This window comes from Acipenser ruthenus, chromosome 10 (assembly GCF_902713425.1).
Source record: "Acipenser ruthenus chromosome 10, fAciRut3.2 maternal haplotype, whole genome shotgun sequence".
Taxonomy (NCBI): domain Eukaryota; kingdom Metazoa; phylum Chordata; class Actinopteri; order Acipenseriformes; family Acipenseridae; genus Acipenser; species Acipenser ruthenus.
The window spans coordinates 33,409,547-33,429,970 of record NC_081198.1 but is presented as its reverse complement, the minus strand read 5'-3'; the positions used below and the strand labels follow the sequence as shown (position 1 = coordinate 33,429,970).

General features: G+C 38.2%; 1 protein-coding gene across 5 annotated transcripts in view; it reads right to left on the bottom strand.

Annotated features, from left to right (window-relative positions):
• Nucleotides 1-20,424, bottom strand: part of LOC117405963 (tensin-1-like) — a 298,134-nt gene that overhangs the window by 146,028 nt on the left and 131,682 nt on the right. The window contains exon 1 of one of the 5 annotated variants that reach the window (XM_059032057.1): nt 3,967-4,729. The exons of the other annotated variants lie outside the window; for them this stretch is intronic. Coding sequence (XP_058888040.1) covers nt 3,967-3,987 — 21 coding nt within the window. The 5' untranslated portion in view covers nt 3,988-4,729. Of the gene's footprint in view, nt 1-3,966; nt 4,730-20,424 lie in introns of those variants that run through there. 5 annotated transcript variants of the gene reach the window in all.

Sequence of the window (20,424 nt, the reverse complement as noted above, 5' to 3'; positions counted from 1 at the left end):
AGACCAAACTCCCAAATCTTGGTTTGGTTCATTGTAGAGTAGACATAGATCTGCTTCTGCCGTGCCCAAGCATGTATATACCTGCCCAATTTGAAAGTCACTTCATCACTGCACTGACATAGTTACTAAGGAGACTGCTTAGGACAAACCTAAGCAGCAGATGTTGTCAAGATACTGAACCCTATAGTGAAGCCTAGCTTTGCTGTGTGTTGTTGGGGCGAATCAGTCCCAGTTGATGTTGGTGTACAGACCTTAACACATCTAGCCCCGTTAAAGTTTATAACATTCTTCCATAGTTTAGGCTGTGCATTATCCTTGTTCACAGTCCAGATTACTTTGCCCAAAGTCTGCCAACAACAAACAGATTGGAAATCAATACAAGCATCTCCTACATTGAATGGACAAGCGTTATTTTATCCAATGATACACAACTTTTGCCACATCCTGTAGCCCACATTTGATTATCTATACTACATCAGCTATCATTTGTACTCAAATATTATAGTAGCTAACATTAACTTCAAGATGTTTTACCTTGGTTAAGAAACTATAGAAGCTCTGTAATAGCTTTTATGTGTGTGAGATATCTGATCCACTTCACTACCAAAGTTTAATTTGTAATATATATTACTAAAGCTATCAGACTGCAATATATTTACTTCCTAAAAAAAGTGTATTTTATTCTAGCAAAGTACAGCACTGCAATCTGTATGAAATGCAATCTGTATGAAATGCAAGCTGTATGGCTAAAAGCTACCATTCTGAAGTTGTTAAAACTTGGTGACGCAATGAACATTGTTGTGGAAATGTATGCAACTGCGACCTTGGGCACAATATTGTGTTGACTGTGAGTAGGAGAACTCTGAAACTCTTTTTAGGAAATTGAGTTCAGCTACCAATCTACTGAAGATCCCAAGTAAAAACCATCAAGTCAGTTATAGGGTTGCATAAGATAAAAAAAACAACCTGTTAAATCACATAAAACTTCCTTCAACAAAGACACTGGATAAAGGTCCGCCTATCACTGAACTTGACATCAGCTACATATCAGTAAAGTATAACGTTTGATGCCCAAGTCACATGTGCCATCCCTTTATGTAAATTGCGGTTGTGCAAGCAAAAGTTTGAATTCATGTGCTTACTCTTATCAGATGGGTTACGAAAATAAAGGTCCCTCTTTTCAACCTGATTTTGAGTGTTTATAAATGTTCTCTAAGATTAGTAAGTAACTAAAAAAAAAAGAAAATTGTATTAGCAAATAAAATAAATCATAAAAAAGCACTTCCATTCTCATGCAGATAGTTCACAGCTATGCATTAGTTTTATTATATTGAAAGTCAAAGACAAAAAAGGAAAAGCGAACTTTTTTTCTTAGCTGTGAATAATTTACTATGGTTCTTACCATTCTCCCCGTCAGACTGTAATGGTTCCGTCTTTGTAAAGTGTTTAAAATGGTACCTACGCTGTTTCATTCTGATCAGGCTGTAGAAGAGGTCCCTCTTAGTGTGCGCTCATAGTGTACCACAAAAACTTCCCCTCACAGTTCTGTGATCACGTCTCAACCCTCTGCCTCCCTCAAGCAGAAATTGTGGTTTGTAGTGGTTTTGTGGTGTATTTCCAATGGATAATCTCACTGAACCGGATTGGAACTCATCATTCATCCAGTTGCACAAAAGGCTAGTGAATTACCCACTGCACCACCTAGTCTCAAGGGATTGAGTTTGCACTAGTGGGCACACTATTCTCTGTGCTGTCCTTATATAGTCTGGTGGTTTCACACACTGTAACTAATATAAGATGATCTAACGGTTGTGAAATAATTTGGTATTCCTCATTAACAACTGGAAAATCTAGCGAGTTCACATCTAATAGAACTTTTGTGAACTAACTATTCTAAAATTCTATGACCCCCAATATGTAAACATAAATGTTCTACCTTGATGAAGAGCTGTTATACATTGCTGCACATCTCCCTTACATTCTTCCATAGTTACGACATGCAAAGTCACTGACAACCAATCCTATTTCAACATTGTGGAAATAAATACTAAAACTGTAAACTGCATGCAACATCAATTGTATTTAGCAGCATCAGATGTAGTAAAAGACACTGATGTTATTACTTAATTTATTTTTGTATTACAGACGTTTTCAGAAGCAAGATTCCAAAGTGATTTAAAAAGATTCCAACATGCAGTTTTGGCACTAAGCAGTCAATTGACATTTCCTGCAATTTAAAGAACTGGACTCTTTCCTTGCTGTCAGCACACTATCCCTTGGCCATGTTCTTGACTGTTCCAGTATTTCTATCTCTAAATGATAATAACACGGGCCAGATTTTTCAGAGGTTTCCAGTAACCCTGCACAGGTTCTCTAAGGACTTTTTAAAATTATTTTGTATAGGGACTGAGAAGAACTGAGAAAAAAGCAAATAAAAAAAAAACAGAAAGAGATAACTGTGCTGCAGTGAAAATAAATGTTTAATTTATATTGGGGTATATTCAATTGATTTAAAACAAACACCATATTCAGAAGTAAGCATAGAGTTGATAATCTTATCTCATGCTGAATTTAAATTTAAAAACAAGTTTTTCCTTTTTCCTTAAATCCTAGTTTATTAAATCTGGCATGACCATACGATAACACTTTACTTTGAATAGGGCACTATGGGCCATATTTATCTAGGTCTTCACATCCAAATGTGATTTGCACCATTTGTGAAAGATAAATAAAGCTTCTCATGGTTTGTTACAAATCTTCTAACATTTTTATTACAAGATAAGGAACAATTTTTATTGCAAATTTATGTCATTTTCACTGTACTGATTGTTTTTTTGGTATAAATAGTTAAATATGCAATGCGTACCTTCATAAAGGTTGCATAACACTGTATAATAAATTAATAGATTCATACATTAGGGGTTAAACGAACTAAAGAAGCAAACTAATAATATGATCTGCATTGCTGAACTTGAAAACTGAATGAAAACACAAAGCAGTAGGAGCTATAAAACTCAATATAACTGCAGTGGAAAATGCTACCTTTTTCTATTCTCACCCGTATATCACGGTAACAGCTTACAGTATATAGCGAAGTTAAGCAAAGCATCAGAAAAGCAAAGTGAAAACAAGGTAAACCTCAAGGTGTATCGAATAAGAAAGGTATGGGGTTAGCCACAATACAACTTATTACCTTTATGGTACTAGGAACAAGCAAGATGAAGTGAACACAGTGAATTTTCATAATCAAAGTTCCAGTCCAGTTATCATCTTATGGTAGAAATGTGCCAGTGCCAATGCCAGTCTCAGTTGGCAGTAATTGACACCTTTAGTGGCATTCTCACCTCAGAGATTGGTAGGAAAATTAACCGTCGTCTCACAATCTTAGTTTAGTTGCTTGCCATTGCCATTACCCACACTTGTGCTGCAGGTAATTCAGAGTCTATTGAAATCCCTCATATTTGAAAAAGTTCATCACAAATGCTATAAGGGGAGCACATAAATATGCACTGATAAAAAAAATATTCATTAACCTATTATTATCAATTAATTGTCACAAAAATGGTCAAGCTGGCTTTGTTAATTGAGAAGCAGCAGTATTTAAGCAAATAGGCAAGTGAAAACAAATAAAACTGAAAAAAGAACAAACTTGTAATCCTAGGAAGATAATACAAATGAATCTTGAAGTTTACCTACAAGGGTGCCTAAATAGCTTTTATTGGACTGTACTTGAAGACCCCATAGTCTTTTTATCAGATGTGAAATGTCTTATTAATCCCTACTAATCCAATAAAAGGCTACTGCATGTTCTATATGACTGAATGCAGAAGTTTTCAACATTGAAACAATACAATAACCCTATATAGGCATGCTAATGTTTGTCAGTCACTGGTAAAAAAGAGAACATTCCTAGCATACCTATACTGTAGACTTGAATTGTGCCAAAGACCTGGTTCATCCCCTTACCTGATAAACTGCAGTTGCCATTATCTACTTCCCAGCAAGACCATTGCATGTGGCTCTCTGCATGCACCCACTGTGCTTGCAAATCACTTCAGGACAGTGGGAGGAGAAAATCACCTGGAAACCCTTCCTCCATAAAAAAAAATAATCCCAGGTTCAGGAACACTCTCTCTAAACATAGACAGCGAGGTGTGTGCGTGTGGCTCTGACTGCACTCCAGACAAATAGTTTCTGTGATTTTTTTCTTCAGTCCCAGAGAAACATACTATATATGGCCAGAAGCAGATGTGAGGCCAATTCCAATCATAGCACCCAAAAGCGTAGGTGTACACGATAGGAAAACCTGGAACCTGGGAAATGTGGCTGCTAAACCTTCTCTCTCTCTTTCACTCCCAGCCAAGAGTATGTAAAGCTGAAATTGAAAAACTACAGGGGCTGGACTTGGGTATGACAGATGAGAAGTCTCAGTCTCTCTCTCTCTCTCTCTCTCTCTCTCTCTCTCTCTGTCTGTCTGTCTCTCTCTCTCTCTCTCTCTCTCTCTCTCTCTCTCTCTCTCTCTCTCTCGTTGTTATCAAGTTCTCATTTTACAGGTTAAACATGAGCTGACAAGCTCAAAACTAGGCTGTATGTTCACACACTACTATGGGGCAGTACTGCCCCATAGTTTTAAAACTATTTTGTAACATATTTTTGGTTTGAATAAGATTTAAATTTTCAGTGTTTCCTCTAAAATCTTATCAGAAAACCCCAAAGTAATCTATCATTAAAGTGAATATGTATGAAAGTCTACTTTTGTTGTGCTTTTCTTGCAATGTGTAGTCTCTTACTTGCTGCTTGAACTTTAAATTCATTATATATTGTACAATTTTAAGGTAATTATTAAAGAGATTATTAGCTCGACATGCAAGTACATTTTATTTCTATTGTTTTAGAGCATAGTGTTTTTTGTTCCTTGCATAACATTTGGGAATTATATAAAAACAAACTAGTCAACAAGGTCTAAAGCTAAACCATGGAAAACTATAGCTGAACGACACAAAGGAATCACATTCTATTGAAAATCTGAAGATTCTCTATTTTTATCTCAATAAGAACTAAGATGATTTCTGCTTTATTATTTAGATTGTATTTGTTCAATAACTGTATGGGAACAAAATATGTATTCTGACTTAAATGTAGGATTACTTTAGTGTGTTCTACCAGTAAGAATTTATAGCAATGTGATTACTTAAGCATTGTGTCCAGACCACTTATATTTTTAAACTGGTCTAAAATGTATTCAATCCCCCCAATCTAAATATTAAATATATTAAAATATTGAGCAGTTTATTTGTATAATCCTGTTGCAAACATATTAGAATGTGTGATCATGTAACTATGCTAGCTATTAAATTTAGGGAAGTGATTGTTCAGCAAGCAAGCTGCCTGGCACATGTCTGGCCCAGCATGATTTTATGGAGTCCTCTATTCCAAGACATTATACACTGCAGCAAGGTAATATGGAAGTCATTGGTCATAAACGTGACACAGGATTTACTGTACCTGCGTTGAAAATGTACTGTATTTAAATTGACTTAAAGCTCTATAGGTGTTTCTTACAGTGTGAATGTCTATAACCTCCTATGGCTGAAAGTAGCACAGCTTACAGAGTTACATACTGGAGGTGTCGATAACAAAAACTGCATTAGGATAACATAAACAAAGTGGGAAAAACCAATAAAGTAAAATGCACAGAAAGCAACACACATGGTAATCAATGGTTAAGTATTATAAATACATATTAAATGATACATGACAACTATGCCATTCAGTTACAGTGGGATTCCAAATCCAACAATCATGTCATCCTGTTTTGGATTAACAAGCGTCACATATTCATCTAAACGGTGCATCAAATGTACTTGGAGACAATACTCTCTAACGCTGACATAAAAATCTTGACTTGAATTTATCCACTTAGAAGACTGCTATCTTCTTATATACTCACTAGGTAGTATACGGACAAACTGCAAGGAATTGCAGAACTAAGCTTTTAGAATCTGTGCCTTGAAATTCTATTGGAGGATCTCATACTACTGAATTTTAATCTGCAAAATTACATCCCGTTTTGATCTAAACTTTGGTGGATCTAAATGCAATTGTTTATGACCTTAATACTCAAAGTGATCTATATAAAAAAAGTAATTTCATTTACATATGTGTTTACTGTCCCCTTACCATTTTATGATGTTCTTATTCCAATTACTGAAATAAATCTCTCTCTCTCTCTCTCTCTCTCTCTCTCTAGATATATATATATATATTTATATAGGGGGAATATATATATATATATAGATATATATATTTTCCCCCTCCTGATGTCTGTGCTTTGACTCTGACTACCAATTCAAAAGCTGCTCTTCAGTTGCCATAGGCATACGTAATACAACCTAGACCAACCCAAGTGTTTTTCCCTGCTTTTCCCATAGCCATGCCTTCACCATAGTTCACATGGTTCGCCATGTTATCGAATGTGCTTTACAATGCTTAAACTGTACTTTACCATGCTTTTATTACACTTTGCTACGCTTTCACTTGGTCCAAAGTAGCGAATCACTCGATGGTGCTGGCTCTTACTTAAATAAAAATTTATTTAGCCTACGTTACATATATCTATGGCAGGCATCTCATTAAGTAGGTCAAAAGCCCTTTACACAGACACATTAAAAAAACAACACTCAGTATTTGAGTAATTGTACCAAGAGCCACTCAGACTGATGCTTTCTCTCTGTTCTTCCAGCTGCCTAAAGGGAAGTTCTTCTGTTGCTTGCAATAGACCTATATAGACCAGGCTAGATCCACTAAAGCACCATATAGTGAAGAACTACAGTACTGGAACTGCTTTGGATCAAGTTTCCTTTTATATTCCTGGCAATACACAACTGTGTACTAGATGTTGCAGATTGTTAATATAAAGACATAGACGACATACCATATGTGGCAGGCAACTAGAACATCTCGTGAGCTCACAGTCCAAGCACTTTAACACAAATACACCAGAAAGTAAAAATAAAAACACACAATTTGAGTAATTGCAGTAAAACAAGGGGACAGTAAAAAAAAAGAAAGAAAAAATGAAAGAAAGCAAATTCACTTAACATCGTCCCACTTCTTCTCATTAGGGAGAACAGATACAGTACCTCTTCTAGGACATGTTCTATCCGTGTGCCTTTGTTCCCTTCAGGCTACTGGAAGAACAGAGGAGTGGCCCCAGCCCTTTTACCTTAAACTGCACTCTCTGCACAAACACACAATTAATTTGTGTCAGGAAAGGTTCTCAAAAACATCTATTAACATTCCAGCACAACTGGAACATTAGGTTGGGACCGGGTCAGCTTATCTTCTATTTGTTTTAGTTTTTAAATCATTTTTTGTATGTGTGTGTGCATGTAAGTTACTTATTTCCAAGTCTCTTTCAGGTGGGAGTTACAAACACACACATTTGACAAACGCCCCCTGTCATGTGTTACATAAAAAAAAAACAAGAAAAAAAAAAAAAAACAGTAAACATTCTGAATAATTCCTGAACCTCATTCCACACATTCCTTCTTTGAGCATTTAAGAGATTCACATGACTCTTGGCACGGAGAGCGACAGCATCTTGCTTGGACACGCAGCACCCACTCAAATACCCAGAAGCACCCTGCGCTAACTGGACTCAACCTGCCTCCAAGCTTTGTCCTGGGCAGGAGGCCTATCAGGACTATCTTTGGACACAGACACAAGCTAAACTCACACAAAAGTATGAGGAACAGCACGTTGCATACTTATCTATATACAGTAGTGAATGTATAGTAGCTCTTCTGAATTAAAGATGTTTGCTTACAATGTCTGCCCTCGTTTCTAAGGTTATCATCAACTTCCCTCCCAGCACTCCGCTACCCTATTCCAGCTGATAGTGAAAATGTCTGTTCCCCTTTGCCTGCCCACGTTTAATGAGCAGAAAACTACTGAAGGGGTGTCTTTCTCTAGTTTCATCTAGTTTGTTGGTATATTCTGTATTTTCTTAATGGCTCTATAACCTGGTAATCGGTATGATTCTTAACAAAACAGGACGACAGCTCTGTCATAGACAATTAACACTTGGTAGGTAGAGTGGCCACATGGTGTTCTTCACATTGTCACAACTTCCACTGTGGCCAATAGGGGCCTCTGTTTCTCTGTCAATTTCAATCCAAATTACAGCATCCATTGTTGGCAGGGTCATCATGGCAGGTCTGTTACTTCCACGTGTTATACTTTATACAGTGCAGGTGGGTGTCAGGCACAGATCCCGCTACGGGTTATGAGTTGATAGTGATAGTGTAGAGAACCTGTCATGTGGGAACTATTTCAATGTTCAAACTTTTCTCAACCATTTCTGTTAAGTCTCCAAGTTACTTTATAGATACACTTGATAAAGATGGTAGCTAGTTGTTACTACATGTTCCACTTTTCCTCCCACTTCCCTCTCGATTTCCTTGCTCTCACTGAAACATGTCTCTCTCCTGATAAACTGTCCTGTTAGGTGATTTCAATATCCATCTCTCCAAACCCCCCCCCCACTCTGCTGGATTCCTTCCTCACCTTCATTCCTTCAACCTCTCTCTCTCCATCCCCTCCTACCCACAAAGCTGGCTGTCAACTGGACCTCACCTTCTCCAGGGCCTGCTGCCCCTCCACCCTCTGTCACCCCTCTGACCTCTCTGATCACTATTTCATCTCCTTTCCTCTGTCTCTCCCCTCTCTGCCTACTCCATCTACCCCCACTGTCACCTCCCGCCATAACCTCCGCTCTCTCTCCCCCTCTGTCCTTGCCTCCATCACTCTCTCTAACTTTCCTCCTTTTGACTCCTTCTTCCAACTCTCTGCTAGACTCTGCTACCTCCACCCTCTTCTCCTCCCTTGACTCCCTCTGTCCCTCACCTCCCCAACCCTGGCTCTCCTCTGTGCTCCGCTCAGCAAGAACCAAACTACGCACTGCTGAAAAGAAATGGAAGAGAACCAAACTCCCTAAATCTATTTCCAATCTATTATCCAATCCTCCACTAACAACCCCTGGAAATTATTCTCTACCTTCTCCTCCCTGCTCAACCCCCCCCCCCCCCCCTCCCCCCTCCTCTATCTCCTCCGACGACTTTGCCTCTTTCTTCTCCTCCACAATATCCGCAAACTCTTTAACACCTCTCCCCCCCCCCCCCACCACCTCCTCCTGCTCCAACTCCAAACCCAACACCCTCTGTCTCCCCTACTAACTCACCCTCCTTCTCCTCCTCTCCCCTCTCAGACTCTGACCTCTCCTCCCTCCTCCAGGGCCTCAAACCCACCACGTGCACCCTGGACCCCTTCCCCACTCATCTCTTTCAAGCTGCTGCTCCTGCTCTACTCTCCTTCATCTCCTCCCTTCTCAACACCTCTCTCCTCTCTGGCCTCTTTCCCTCTGCCTTCAAACAAGCCTCTATCACCCCCCTTCTCAAAAAACCTACCCTCGACCACACCTCCCTCCAGAACTACCGTCCTGTCTCCCTCTTACCCTTCCTCTCTAAAACCCAAGTGGGCAGTACACCGCCAGCTCTCTGCTTTCCTGTCTAACCACTCTCTGCTCGACCCTCTCCAATCTGGTTTCTGCTCTGCTCACTCCACTGAAACTGCTCACCTGCCTGTCACTAACTCGCTAAACTCTGCCCGTGCTGCCTCTCTCTCCTCTGTCCTAATTTTCCTTGATTTCTCTGCTGCCTTTGACACTGTCGATCACTCTATTCTCCTATCCTCTCTCGCTGGCCAGGGAATCTCTAGCACTGCTCTAGCCTGGTTCTCCTCCTACCTATTCGACCGCACCTATCAGGTAACCTGGCGCAGCTCAACCTCCACACCTCACCCTCTCTCAACAGGAGTCCCCCAAGGATCGGTCTTGGGTCCTCTCCTGTTCTCTCTCTACAACTGCTCCCTGGGCCCCCTCATCGCATCCTATGGTTTCTCATACCATTTCTATACTGATGATGCTCAGATCTTCCTCTCCTTCCCCCCCCCCCCCCTCTGACCCCACCATCCCCTCCCATATCTCTACCTGTCTGTCTGCTATTTCCTCCTGGATGCACTCACATCACCTCAAACACAACCTCTCTGACCTCCTTTTCTTCCCCCCTCTTCCCCCTCTTCTGATCTCTCTATATCCCTTCCTCTGGAATCTACCACACTCTCTCCCTCCTCCTCAGCCAAGAACCTCAGAGTAACCCTGGACCCCTGCCTCTCCTACTCCCAGCACATCTCCACTCTAACATGCACCTGCTGTTTCTTTCTAAGCAACATACGAAGAATCCGACCCTTCCTCACCATCTACTCCATGCAACTCCTCGTCCAGGCCCTGGTACTCTCCCACCTAGACTACTGCAACTCCCTCCTGGCCGGCCTCCCTGCGTCTGCCACCCGTCCGCTCCAGCTCATCCAGAACTCCACTGCTTGCCTGGTGTTCTCTCTGCCTCGCTTCTCACATGCTACTCCACTGCTCCGCTCACTCCACTGGCTCCCAATCACCGCTCGCATCCAGTTCAAGACTCTTGTACTCGCCTACCGATGCCTTGACCAGACTGCACCCAGCTATCTCCAGACCCTCATCTCTCCCTACACCCCCAGCCGACCTCTGTACCTCCTCTACGCTCCTCTGCGTCCAGAGCCCGCTCCTTCCACCCTCACCCCACAGTGGTGGAATTAACTTCCTATGGATGTCAGGACTGCCCAGTCCCTGACCACCTTCCGGCACCTCCTCAAGACACACCTCTTCAGACAACACCTGTAAAACTCAACTCTTCCCTTCTGGACTATATAGCACTCTGCCTTTAATGCACTTTAACTTGCACTTATCTGCTCCCTATTTTACTGTATTTAATCCTGCACTTAACCTAATCTGTAGTATTTTGTATTTCACTTGCACTCATATCTAACCCCGATGTAACTATCAACACTGTTATCTGCTCATGAACTGCACCGATATCAAATCGTACTGTGCTTTGTATTTGCTCTTATTAGGACTGAAGTCATTGTATTTTGTATCTTGCTCTTAATTGTATTGTAATTCTTGATATGTATTTTTTGTATACAACTGTAAATCTCCCTGGGTGAGGGTGTCTGCTAAGAAATAAATAAATAATAATAATAATAATAATAATAATAATAATAATAATAATAATAATAATAATAATAATAATTCATGACCATGTTAATTGTCAGATTCAAATAAAAAAAATAAACTGGGCAGCTATCATGTGAGCATCAACAGCAAAGTCATCCCTGAGATTAGTAAAATAAAAACACATTTTAACTTCAATAATACTAGGGATTATCAAACGGTTGACTAATAGACTAGCCCATTCCTGAATGTTTTTTTTTTATTATTAATTATAAATATATATTTTTAAAGGCTGGTTTTAACGGGCAGCAGTGTGGAGTAGTGGTTAGGGCTCTGGACTTGACCAGAGGGTTGTGGGTTCAATCCCAGGGGGGACACTGCTGCTGTACCCTTCAGCAAGGTACTTTACGAAGATTGCTCCAGTAAAAAACAACTGTATAAATGGGTAATTGTATGTAAAAATAATGTGTAAAAAAGAATGTAATTGTATGTAAAAAAAAAAAAAGTGATATCTTGTAACAATTGTAAGTCGCTCTTGATAAGGGTGTCTGCTAAGAAAATAATAACAACAACGTATATATACCACAGACATTACATTATAAGGTACCACCAATGACATCAAGTAAATAGTGTATTTCAGTACCATAATTCCAATAAAACAATTGCATAATTCAACTTGTTTTGCATCAGTGTAGGCAAGCCAGGGTATATTGCTAGAACAGTTGATTTTCACAAAGGGATATGCATGACGCTGAAAATGACAATAGATTTTTTTTGTTCCTGAGGGTGATTTTATTAAAAATGTAAAAACTATCACAGCTAGAGTAGATTTTGAAACTTTTTTTCTTTAGTTTTAAAGTAAACATTTGCCTAATCGAAAGGCATTCGCCATGCTGTGGTTGCTAAGTGACTGTGGAACATTTGCCAGTAGCGTCTCAGGTTATGGAATGTCATGCCTGCTTGCTTTGGGGACACTGTAGATTGTATTATGTCCAATAATAATAAAAAAGAGTCACCACTCAACTATAATTTAGATGTTGGTGTTCTCTTTGTGTGACAATAAGGTTTTAAACCATTTGTGATCTGCATTTTCACTCATAATCAGTATTTAAAAAATGCGGCCCTCATATGGACCTGAATTAATTTTTTTTATACTTTATGGTTGAGCCCTTAAAAACAAGCCCAGAAAAGCCCTTTAAAAAAATACCTACAGTTATAAAATCAAACCACACATGTATATTCTAAAGGGTTTTTGATACTGCTGGGCGATAGACAATCTTTTTTTTCCTAGACACAATCTCTCTTTTCTGTTTTTCTTTAGTTGCTGTTTTCTTTTTGTCTGCTCTTTAGCAGTTCTATTTCCCGCCTTGTGCTTAGTGCAGCTTGGAAATGGACGGCTTATAATGTGAATGTAATTCTTTGTTGGCCCAACCTTGTCCTGATTAAGCAGTCTGTTTTTATTCAGTCTGCCTTTAATCACCACTGATAGCCTCTGCTTCTCTGCTGGGGCTAATTGTTAACAGGCATGTTCCTACTTCCCTGTGTTTACATTCCTTCCTGCATGTTTAAAATACTCTGGAAGAGTAACCCCTGCTAGGCCAAAGATGCACAATTTGTTGGAAATAAAGTGGCCTCTTCTTTCCCCCAGTTGTTAAGTTTAGTCAGAAGCAGCAAGGCCAGGATTTAGGAGAAGAACGTTTGCATCCCACAAAGAACAATGCCTTCTAGACTTTATCTTTTCATGTCCATATTTCCTTCCAGTTCCAAACCCAGTTCACAGTTCTAATCACAAAGTGCACGTGTACTGTATTTACAGTTCACAGCTGAAATCTCTAGGCCACACTTGTTGAAAGTCCTTGGGCAGGATTTTCAAAAGGTCATAAATGATAACTCCAGTGTTAAAGTGCCTATAACACACTCTGAACCACTTTTAAGAAACATAATGTATGACTAACAAGTATTCACAAACGAGATTTAAAATTGTCGGCAGTGATACAGTTTTTTTTAAATAAAATGCACATTTTAATGTGACGGGCTCAACTTCTTGTCTCGGTTTTGAAGCAGCCTCAGGATACTGGTAGTGACATCATATGCCTCGTATTTGTGTTGTAGCTGGTTGCTCAAATCAGGCAAACAAACAAAAGAATATTAATATTCACCATTTTCTGAAAGACACAAAAATGCAGCGCATATAGGAGAAAAACATCCAAACAACCCAAACAAAGTGGTATGTGTCAAACTGGCAGTACACCTACACATGTAGTGTGCATTTCACGCCACATAGTTTTGAAGAAAGACCAACGATAATGGCAGAGATGGGCCTGGATGTAAAAAGAATGCATATTTTAAAACCAACCGTGGTTCCAACCATTCTGAAGCAACAGCAATCTGCTGGCATTGATGTGGGTTCCCAAGCCAAACGACCAAGAAAGGCGTTTGAGAAATGGGAGGTCTTGGATAAGTTTTGCATTAAACACTACCGGTGCGGCAGTTTCAGTTTCTAAACCGCTTACTAAGCTGGCTCAGATTTTAATATGTCAATACCACAATAAACTTTCAGTGAAAAACAGTTTTAAGAACCATTAATTCATTAAAAAAAACACATGGTATTGAAATAATATTTCATAAACGTTCAGGGAGTATCCATCATTTATTTATGTAATAAAAATTGTAGTATTATACCCCTTCAACGTAGCGCCACAGCGGAACCTCCAAAATAGTAGCTGCTACGGCCAAATCGTTGACATTGGCACCTCTGCATTATCATTAGGGGTAATATTCATGAAAAACAAAAATGTGCACACCCTTAATATACCGTACATATGTATATAGTGAGAGATATGTTAAATACATGCCAGTAGCAATCCACAGCGGTTATTCTTCTAGTATCAATAATTCATGTATTAATATTGTTAACTAAAGGACTGACATAACTATACAATTATGGGTCATATGAAATATTTTAAGTATCAATCTATGGCAGCAGTGTGGAGTAGTGGTTAGGGCTTTGGACTCTTGACCGGAGGGTCGTGGGTTCAATCCCTGGTAGGGGACACTGCTGCTACTTTACTTAGATTGCTCCAGTAAAAACAGTAAAAACCCAACTGTATAAATGGGTAATTGTATGTGAAAATAATGTGATATCTTGTAAAAATTGTAAGTCGCCCTGGATAAGGGCATCTGCTAAGAAATAAATAATAATAATAATATGTTAAATGTAAGGGTTTTTATTAACCATTCCGTGTTGCCAAGATGCTGATTCTCCGCGGACATCTCCTCTGGTCTGTCCACATTGGTGTTGTCAGTCTCTCTTCGAGTTTGACCCTTCTGATTCAGAGGCATACGGCTTGAATTGATACGGGAGACAATCCCTGTTTTCTCTCTCTACATCAGATCCATCACTACATGATTCACATTCATAAGAGGTGTCTGAAACTGATAAAATGAGGCTACTCTCACTTTCACAGTCGCTGTCAGCCATACTGACAGATGCAAGGAGCCTGCGGATATCTCCCTCTGTGATGTCACAGTCTCCTGGCCCCAAACCAGGAAATGGAGATCGTCCTCCGTGTATTTCCGGGTATTATTTGATTAACTGTAGCGCGATTAAACATAATTTGGTAAAATTAATGTGATTATATGTTCAAGTGAGACCCGTTAATATTACATAAAATTTTATAAAACATAAAATTCTTTATGTTTTTGGTAAAAGTCAAATTCCATGTCATAGGCACTTTAATCAAGAAATCAGTATGCAGCATTCATTTTGGCATTTTCAAGCAGTCATTATGCCTATTTCGTTATTAAATAATTGTCCTAATGTGAATTACGAAATTATGTTGATTTACGAAATGATGATAATATCTTAACAAGCAGTGCTTCTTGCGACTATTTCTTTTGTTTGCGTGGGTATTTAAAAGAAAATCTGTGTTAATTGTCATAATTTATCAGAAGTTAATTTGTACTTGGAAAAGGAGGGTTTTTATAAACAAAATTGTGTATTGGGTTAGGCCGGGAGTTCTATCATAATTTTAAAAGCTTAATAAATATATAATGAAGTGTTACTTACATGGTATACATATATAATAACTAACAACTACAAACACCAATGGCACCTCAAACATATTTATTTATAGCCTACAATCGTACATGCTAAAAACATTTGATTTCAACATAAGAAAATAAATTCCAACCAAAATATATTGATGTCTTAGTGTTTTTTTCTTCTTCTTTTTATCCAAAAAAATATTTCAAAATGCACATATAAAGAGTTGTATACAGTAAACTGTGGTAAAAGATCCCCCCGAAGGAGGGTAAATTACTAGTGGGGTTAATCATTATTATTTCTTATTAAATCCATGCTGTCCGATTTTTACCCACCCGCCAGATAATCGTAAATCAGCATTTTATATGTGAAGTGTTCTAAATAATTGTATATTCTCTGTGACAAAATGAACAATTTTAAACAAAGTTTACAAATTATATACAAAATAGATATTCCCATTCTTTTTTATTTCCATTTGGCTTCTGCTCGCTGGTTACTCTGGTTCTGTGTTCTCAGCTCTCACTACTTGGTCACAAAACTATAGCTCTTAGCACAAGAAGACATTGCTCAATCTTTATCAGTGCTTCAAGGCAATGCTTTAACAGTGTTTCAAGGAACATTGGAGGAACATAAGTGAGGAAACTACAATTCTTTCATATTCTTCATATGCAAGCTAAACATGAACACCCTAGATCCTTACTGGAGAATTGTTCCGATAAAGTCTAATCATTGACATCAAATTTGCTGGCTTACAGCATTGTTTAATGCACAAACAAAAATATACTGATCGTTTTCACAAAACCTTGTTGCACAACTATGTCCTGATTCAGCCTTGTGTTTGACATACCTACTATATAGCAATTTTGACTTTAGCTCTGAATTCCAACCAGCTATCGCAGAACTCAGTGTTCATCTTCGACAGGCATTTCAAACTACAAAAATTCCAATATCGCCTTACACAGCTGACAAGTCCAGTGTCTCCTGCCCGCAGATGGTCCAAATTATAAGCAGCCAGCAGCAATTAGTGATTCCTCAAATCAATTGACATTGTATTTCCTCTTCACCTTGAGAAGCCTTGGAAACTGAGACGTTTGGGGGGGGGGGTTCACTCACAACCCTGCCAAGGGAAGTTAGTAGGGTTCTGCTGCCAACAGCTAAAACATTGCTCTGCCATTGAACATTTTCATGCAGGGAAATGTTAAAGAATAAGTAGATTCAAATGTTCTTTCTTGTTTGCAATCTTTCTGAGTGGTTCTGTTGCTCCAGTATTGTGTTATTATCTTCTTTAAGTCTGCCTTAAACTGCACCTGGGCTTGCTCACAGGTCACTTGGATAATTCTAACTGCCAGCAGAGTTCAAATGTGACCTTTGAATTCTGTTAGCACCACCTACTCATATGTAGAGAGACTGAGGAAGTCTGTTTAATGCTAGCAGCTTGGTAAGCTAACAGCAAGCTCAGTGTTCGGTAAAGACTGATATAGAGAACAATCATGATAACTCAATATTGGTGCGACATAGCCAAGAACCACTTCAAATAATTGGAAACATCATTAAAAATGAAATGTTAATCTTGAAGCTTAACATGGCTAATCCAAGGTTGACCATAACTATTTTAGTCAGTCCAACATTTGTGATTCTAGTATTTTAAATGATCAAAGAGCTATAGACTAATACCAGAACCATGTTCTACACAATAAATTAATTCCTACACTACTCTTCAATAGTTTATCATGAGCAGTTGGTTAACTGTCCAGTTTCTTGCAGTTGCCCTCACCCTTGAAACCCTTCACAGAAGCAATTTAAAATGGTATTACCTTTCTCCCCCAAATGTTATAGTAATGCTTATAACATTTTATAGGAAACACCAGATAATATTTTTGATCTGATGATATTAAGTACAGCACAGGAGATCATAAAGTACAGTAGTCTCTGCGTATAAGAACACTAAGAAAACACTTCACCTAAGAGAACACCCTTGTGTTGAAACAGATTTCTCCTATTGTAAATGCTCTGCCAAAAGGAACAGGAACATTGTGTAAAAGAACACCTTTTTGGCACCAATAGCGATTTGTTTACATCTAGAGCTGTTGCTGAATTTTTAACGTGTGTAGAGGTGCTCTGTTAATTTAGTTTGACAGTTAGTTTATTAACATTAGTTTGTCTGTTACTTTATTATTATAGTTTATTAACATACACTTCCCTATTGCTCTTACTTATCGTGTTCATTTCATATGTTGATGCACGTGTGTCATGACAAGTAATAAATATGTATTTATTTATTGATTCATAGGGTGTCTGGTGGTCAACTCCGTCTTAAAGAACACTTTGGCTAAGAGAACACTTTGCTTGCTTCCAGAGGGGTGTTCTCTTAGCCGGATACTACAGTACCAGAAAGATATTGCACAGTACTATACAGTATTTCAGAAGAAAACAAACTGTGCATACTGAAAAAACACAAACAGTATTGTAGGGCTGGACTTTCCATGTTCCCCAAGGCTAGATTAAAAATGACCCTGCATTTAAATTAACAATCTCATGCAAGAAAATGCATAAGAAAATGTATGCCATAATAGAAAACATGAAACTGGTGTAATTACAGAAATGATGATTACTGCATCATTGTTTGACCTTACTAAACTGAATAAGCATTGCCTTATAGCACAGTGGAAAATAGAACTACTGAAAATAAGTGGTATGGAAAATAGAGCAAATGCTAATAAGAGGTAAGGCAATAGATTTTTAATGATTCATCATCAATCCTTTAAAGCAATAGCACTGCATAATTATATATGTTTTTTTGTTTTTTTTTTGTATAACCACGTCAAGCTGGCGTGTCCAAAATACTGTAGTACGAGTTCATCCAATGATGAGCTGTACAACAAGTACAACATACAAATCAAACTAAAGAGGTACAGGTATGAAATGTCACTTTATTTGACTAATTTGCAGTATCTTCTTGTCTAGATTCACTACGTATCACATCCTGGTGAATTATAATTCACTCGCATGGCCTTTCCAAGTGCTACACCAGAGTCCCCCTGCAACACTCTGCCCCTAGTGGATATAAGAGATACCACTTTTGTTACAGTATGTGCCTACTGATGAATTTCTTACATCTATTAGGGAGGCAGTGTTGCAGGCGACATGTTAACGGTTCATTTCTGGTTTGCCTGCTGTTGATAAAATACAAGTTTGACAGCCATTTTGATGCTTCACGCTTTAAAAAGCACAACGATGTGACGACTGATACAGAAAATGATACACAAAGTGACTCTAAACAAAAAGAATAAATTAATTAAGAGAACTGTGATATTGGAACTCTCTCCCAGCTTTGGTGCGTGATGCTCCCAAAATCGCTCGCTTTAAATCAACTCTCAAGACCCACCTGTTCTCACTTGCTTTCCATGCTCTTTAAGCCTGATATCTGCTATTAGCTGCTGTGTTGCTGCTACTATTTCATGTATTATGCTGCTATCATGTATTATGCACTTTCCACTGTATTTAATGTATTATGCTTTTTTTTTTTTTTTACTGTATATCATGTATTATGCATTTCTCTGTATTTAAAGTATTATGAATTTTCTTGTTGTTATTGCATCTTGTAAAGCGCTTTGTGATGGTGGGCCACTATGAAAGGCGCTACCAGACTGGTACCAAGCTTCTCCCCAAAGATCCCCTCCTGTCCAGAATCTCACATTCGCCTTGTTTTCCTCATAATAAACTAAAAGGGTGGAAATTTTTAACAGGCGTTATATCCTGTGACTTAATTCAATTTGTTTTTTATTGCCACTCAGACCTGCTGACAAGAGAAAGGGGGCAGTCCATTTGGAAACAAACATCATGCACATTAGCTCTTTAGGAGGCCCAGGAGAGACATTTTAATCTCTCTCTCACACTCATAAAAAGAAACTACGGTTTAACTCAACAGTTATTAGTCATAATTAAATTAATTAAATTGCAATTGCTTTTATACCACTATTCTGGTATATATATATATATATACAGTATATATATATATATATATATATATATATATATATATATATATATATATATATATATATATATATATATTTAAGCCAAACATGTACTGCATTCTCACACGTCATTCAAAATGAGTGTGGCTAACTAATTCATTTCATAAATCATACCTGTTCTATTCATTTTATAGGTCTCATGTGCGCATGTATTTTTATATTAAAACATGATATATTACATCTCTGTTTGCAATTCATGCTTTCAGGTAGTGCTGGCCTTCCTTGGATAAAACTGTCCACACTCCTTCAAGGCTTCTTTCCTGGCATTCACCGTCCAGCTGCTTCCCTTATTGACTAACATGTTTTCAGACACTAATATGCTTTAAACTAGAAGACACTACTAAGGTTAATTGACCTAAGATGGCAAGTGTAACAGATTCCCTGAAAGACATGGGAACTGAGAACTTTCTTTAACACAGTGTAATACTAGATAGTTGTTTTAAAGTGAAAATATATGTGTTTCTTTTGAACGTGCACGTGAGACATATGTAGATGATAAAAAATAATTACTGTATTAGGAACTGAAAAAGAACAAATAAAAGTTGGGGGTTGATCTGATTAACTTATACCCAGTCAGGATAAATCACCTCTTGCGTTTATTAGAGCAATGGTAAATCCACCAATATAAAAATAGAGAGAATTCATCTGCACTACCCCCTAGTGAAATAAAACGCCTTTCCTCTATCCCCTACAAAATAGGCAGTCATGCTGCTTTGTTCATGAAATAAACACACTTCTATTAAATTCTCAGCATTTTTAATGAATAAAGCAAGTTCAGTGTTTAAGCTGTAACACATATGTTTGTAACCAATCAGAAATATGAGATCATATTTGTTTTGTATGCATGACTGCAACATGCATGTACTACTATATTTGTAAAAGACTAAATAAACAAGTATAAATGACCATGGCACCGAGTATTCCGTCAACAAAACATAGATCCTGAGAGCTTGTAGAAATCCAAAGGCTACAATCCTGGCAAGAGTTAACTTGGGAAGTTTAGAAGGAAACAGATGAATCCCAAAGATGGAGTCTGATGCCAACATTTTTCTGTTTTTGTTTTAATGTACGCAGATGATTAAAAATCCCCTACTCTAACTGTGCTTTCCATGCCAAACCGAGATTCGGAGACTACGCCCCATGAAATGATTAAACTGCTTCACTCATATTCCACATGCACACATACTTTTTCAGTTGTATGAGCGTAATAAATCACCCTTAATAACAAAGTAGCC